Source organism: Amblyraja radiata, unplaced genomic scaffold, assembly GCF_010909765.2.
Source record: "Amblyraja radiata isolate CabotCenter1 unplaced genomic scaffold, sAmbRad1.1.pri scaffold_657_ctg1, whole genome shotgun sequence".
NCBI classification, from domain to species: Eukaryota; Metazoa; Chordata; class Chondrichthyes; order Rajiformes; family Rajidae; genus Amblyraja; species Amblyraja radiata.
Window position 1 is genome coordinate 1 of NW_022630685.1, and position 5,000 is coordinate 5,000.

General features: G+C 53.5%; 1 protein-coding gene across 3 annotated transcripts in view; it reads left to right on the forward strand.

The window, feature by feature from the left end:
* Positions 1–7: 7 nt before the first annotated feature.
* Positions 8–5,000, forward strand: part of LOC116970220 (tenascin-R-like) — a 13,243-nt gene continuing 8,250 nt past the window's right edge. The window contains exons 1-4 of one of the 3 annotated variants that reach the window (XM_033016911.1): positions 8–314; positions 1,336–1,626; positions 3,124–3,414; positions 4,423–4,545. In XM_033016911.1, coding sequence (XP_032872802.1) covers positions 3,195–3,414; positions 4,423–4,545 — 343 coding nt within the window. In that variant the 5' untranslated portion in view covers positions 8–314; positions 1,336–1,626; positions 3,124–3,194. The remainder of the gene's footprint in view (positions 315–1,335; positions 1,627–3,123; positions 3,415–4,422; positions 4,546–5,000) is intronic. The other 2 variants (XM_033016913.1, XM_033016912.1) reach the window with 2 other exon arrangements.

The following is a 5,000-nucleotide window of genomic DNA, read 5'->3' on the forward strand; positions in this document are numbered from 1 at the left end:
CCCCTTGTCCGCAGCTGCTGTGGACACCAACGGAGTGAGGCCGAGCCGGCTCAGCAAGCTGATCCGCCTGTCGGGGAACAACGTGACGGACAGGTCGCTGCAGGTTTACTGGGCGGCCGAGAGCGGCTTCGACTCGTTCATCGTCCAGTATGGAGTGGACGGGGCGACTGAGACCCGGAACCTCACCGCTGCCGGGGGCACGCACTCCGCCTTCATCTCCGGCCTGCGGCCCAGCACCAGATACCTGGTCGCCCTCTATGGAGTGTCGGGGAACAGGCAGACACGGCCCCTGACTACCGTGATCACCACTGCAGGTACACCCCGCCACCATCACCCCCCCCCCCCCCCTCCCAGCTAAAGACTCCCCTCCTCGACAACCACAAACCCCCCCCACCAATGCCCACCCACCCCACCACCATCACCAACCCCCCCCCCCCCCCCACCCCACCGCGCCAACTTTCCCCTCCCCCAAAACAAAGCCCCCCCCTCCTCGCCAACCAGCCCCCCCCCCCCCCCCGGCCGCCATTGTTACCCTCCCCCCCCCCGCCAACGTCCCGCTCCCCCCAGCCAGAGACCCCCTCCTCGACAGCTACCAACCCCACCACCGCCAACGATCCCACCCCCCGCCAACGACCCCTAAGAGAAAGATGAGGAATAATTTCTTTCGTCAGAGGATGGCGAATCTGTGGAGCTTTGCCACAGAAGGCTGTGGAGGCCAAGTTAAGGGATATTTTTTAAGACAGAAATAGATAGATACATGATTAGTACGGGCGTCAAATATTATGGGGTGAAGGCAGGAGAATGGGGTTGAGAGGGAAAGATAAATCAGCCATGATTGAAGTGAGGAGTAGATTCTCTGCCTCAGAGGGCGGTGGAGGCCGGTTCTCTTGATGCTTTCAAGAGAGAGCTAGATAGGGCTCTTAAAGATAGCGGAGTCAGGGGATATGGGGAGAAGGCAGGAACGGGGTATTGATTGGGGATGATCAGCCATGATCACATTGAATGGCGGTGCTGGCTCGAAGGGCCGAATGACCTACTCCTGCACCTATTGTTTATTGTCTACTGTCTACTGTCTATAGTCTATAGTCTATAGTCTATTGTCTATTTATTGTCTCTTGCCTATTGTCTATAGTCTACAGTCTATAGTCTATTGTCTATAGTCTATAGTCTATTGTCTATTTATTGTCTATTGTCTATAGTCTACTGTCTACTGTCTATTGTCTATAGACTCGATGGCCTCATTCTGTTCCAATGATTTATAAACCTGTGAACCGGGGAAAGTGGATTGTGTCCGCTCATTGACCAGTGGCGTAAGGTTTCTCATTTTGCTTCTAGCATCTATTCGGGTGGAGCAGGTGAAGTCCATCCTGTTTGGTGGACTGACCTTCTCCAACATCACGGCCAACTCGCTCCAGCTCTCCTGGGAAGCGGACGACGTCTTTGACTCCTTCCTGATCCAGTACGTGGCCCAGGGCTCCGGGAGCCGCAGTAACCTGACGCTGGGGGCTAGCAGGCGATCCGCCTACGTGACTGGCCTGCTGCCGGGCACTAACTACACCATCTATCTCCACGGGGTGTCCGGGGAGAAACTCTCCCGGCCCCTGGTGGCCCGCTTAACCATCACAGGTACGGCCGCGGGGGAAAGATTCGCCCACCGAATCTTTTCCACCCCAAGGGAAATATGTTCGCCCCTCGGTCTCTCCGGTGGAGCCAAAATATTTCCTCTCTCGTTCTCCGGTTACCACGGAAACCGGCGTCCCCCCCCCCCCCCCCGGTCATATGTCATAGAACACGGAAACAGGCCCTTCGGCCCAACTGGTCCATGCAAGCCCACCTCAGCGTGTCTCCTTGTGCTTGACTTTTTGCAACTTGGTTCCTTCAATCTTCCATTCACAGATGAATATTTCCCGCTAATCAGCCTTCCCTGGCAAACGCCAGCTTTAAGTCCAGAAAATTCTGTCTCGGCTTTAGGCTGAGATATTCCTGAAGACTTCTGGTCATCTGGTCCAAGGGAATGTTTTTTTCCAGTAAATGTGAGGTAGTCCACGTTTGTGGCAAGAACAGGAAGGAAGATTACTATCTAAATGGTGTCAAGTTGGGAAAAGGGGAAGCACAACGGGATCTGGGGGGTCCTTGTTCATCAGTCTATGAAAGTAACCATGCAGGTACAGCAGGCAGTGAAGAAAGCGAATGGCATGTTGGCCTTCATAACAAGAGGAGTTGAGTGTAGGAGCAAAGAGATCCTTCTGCAGTTGTACAGAGCTCTAGTGAGACCACACCTGGAGTATTATGTGCAGTTTTGGTCCCCAAATTTGAGCAAGGACATTCTTGCCATTGAGGGAGTGCAGCGTAGGTTCACAAGGTTCCCGGGTATATGTTATATGTTGAGAGAATGGAGCGGCTGGGCTTGTACACTCTGGAATTTAGAAGGATAAGAGGGGATCTTAATGAAACATATAAGATTATTAAGCGTTTGGACACGCTTGAAAGTGTTCAGCATAGATTTACGAGGCCAGGACTAGACGGTGTGAGCTACAGGGAGAGGTTGAGTAGGCTGGGTCTCTATTCCATGGAGTGCAGGAGGATGAGGGGAGATCTTATAGAGGTGTACAAAATCATGAGGGGAGTAGATCGGGTAAATGCACAGAGTCTTTTACCCAGAGTAGGGGAATCGAGGACCACAGGACATAGATTCAAGGTGAAGGGGAAAATATTTAATAGGAATCTGAGGGGTAGTTGAGGCTGGGACTATCCCATCGTTTAACAAACAGTTGGACAGGTACATGGATAAGACAGGTTTGGAGGGTTATGGACTAAGCGCAGGCAAGTGGGACTAGTGTAGATGGGACATGTTGGCCGGTGTGGGCAAGTTGGGCCGAAGGGCCTGTTTCCACACTGTATCACTCTGTGACTTGTGTAGTTGGGACATTGTTGGCCGGTGTGGGCAAGTTGGGCCGAAGGGCTTGTTTCCATACTGTATTAATCGATGACTCTATGACTGAGAGTCAGTGCGATGGAGCAGGGCCAGGAGACTACTTCCTGCAGTTACACCAGACTGATGGGCGAGGCTGACGTGGGCCCCGCTCCCCGGATACTAACCCTGCCTTCGACCCGTCTCCACAGCCGTCCCCGTGTACGACACCTTGGTCAGCACTCTCGGCGGCCTCCTGGTCTCCGACATCAACGCCCGCGGGATGCGGTTGGCCTGGACGGTGGAGGAGGGTGCCTTCGACTCCTTCCTCGTTAGCTACCGGGACTCCATGGCACGGCTGGCCGCCAGAGAGCTGACGGTTCCCGGGAGCAGTCACCACGTCACCATCACCGACCTCAGCCCCAGCACCGAGTACCTGCTCTCTCTCCACGGTGTGCTGGAAGGCCGAAAGACCGACCCCATCCCAATCACGGCCAGAACCAGTAAGTACACAAGCAGAGGGTCTCTTGTCCAGAGCAGGGGAGTCGAGGGGTAGACAGGTACATGGATAGGACAGTTCTGGAGGGATACGGACCAAGCGCAGGCAGATGGGACTAGTGTAGCTGGGGCATGTTGGCCGGTGTGAGCAAGTTGGGCCGAAGGGCCTGTTTCCACACTGTATCACTCTGTGACTATTGTAGATGGGACATGTTGGCCGGTGTGGGCAAGTTAGGCCGAAGGGCCTGTTTCCACACTGTATCATTCTATGAGTCTAACAGGGCCCCGAACTCGCTCCTCACCACTAGGCTACAAGTCCGAGCCTTCGAACGCGCTAGGCTTGTATTCGCTGGAGTTTAGAAGAATGAGGGGGGGGCCTCATTGAAACTTACAGAATAGTGAACAGCCTGGATAGAGTGGATGTGGAGAGGATGTTTCCACTAGTGGGAGAGTCTATGACCACCCGGTTTGTCCGTGTCACCGAAGGCAAACATAAAGTGCTGGAGTAACTCAGCGGGTCAGGCAGCATCTGTGGAGAACATGGATAGGTGACGTTTCACAGAGTGCTGGAGTAACTCAACGGGTCAGGCAGCATCTGTGGAGAACATGGATAGGAGACATTTCACAGAGTGCTGGAGTAACTCAGCGGGTCAGGCAGCATCTGTGGAGAACATGGATAGGCGACGTTTCACAGAGTGCTGGAGTAACTCAGCGGCTCAGGCAGCATCTGTGGAGAACATGGATAGGTGACGTTTCACAGAGTGCTGGAGTAACTCAGCGGGTCAGGCAGCATCTGTGCAGAACATGGATAGGTGACATTTCACAGAGTGCTGGAGTAACTCAGCGGGTCAGGCAGCATCTGTGGAGAACATGGATAGGTGACGTTTCACAGAGTGCTGGAGTAACTCAGCGGGTCAGGCAGCATTTCGGGAGAAAAGGAATAGTTTACGTTTTCTGGTTGAACCCTTCTTCGGACCTACTTGCTCACGTCATCATGTTTCATCTCCTCCTAGCCCGGGAGAGCCCGAGCGGCCTGAGATTCACGAAGGTGACCGAGTCGTCCGTCACCATCAGCTGGTCAGCCGGCTCCGACCACGCCGACTCCTACAAAATATTCTACGTACAAAACAAACAAGGTAAGGATGGCCACTGGTGCCAGGGGTCAGGCTTATCCTTCCCTTCGCAAAGTGAAGAAGGCGAATGGCATGTTGGCCTTCACAACAAGAGGAGTTGAGTATAGGAGCAATGAGGTCCTTCTGCAGTTGTACAGGGCCCTAGTGAGACCACACCTAGAGTATTGTGTGCAGTTTTGGTCCCCTAATTTGAGGAAGGACATTCTTGCTATTGAGGGAGCGCAGCGTAGGTTCACCAGGTTAATTCCCGGGATGGCGGGGCTGTCATATGCTGAGAGAATGGAGCGGCTGGGCTTGTACACTCTGGAGTTTAGAAGGATGAGTGGAGATCTTATTGAAACATATAAGATTATTAAGGGTTTGGACACGCTAGATACAGGAAACATATTCCGATGTTGGGGGGGACCAGAACCAGGGGCCTCAGTTTAAGAATAAAGGGTTGAGCCATTTAGAACGGA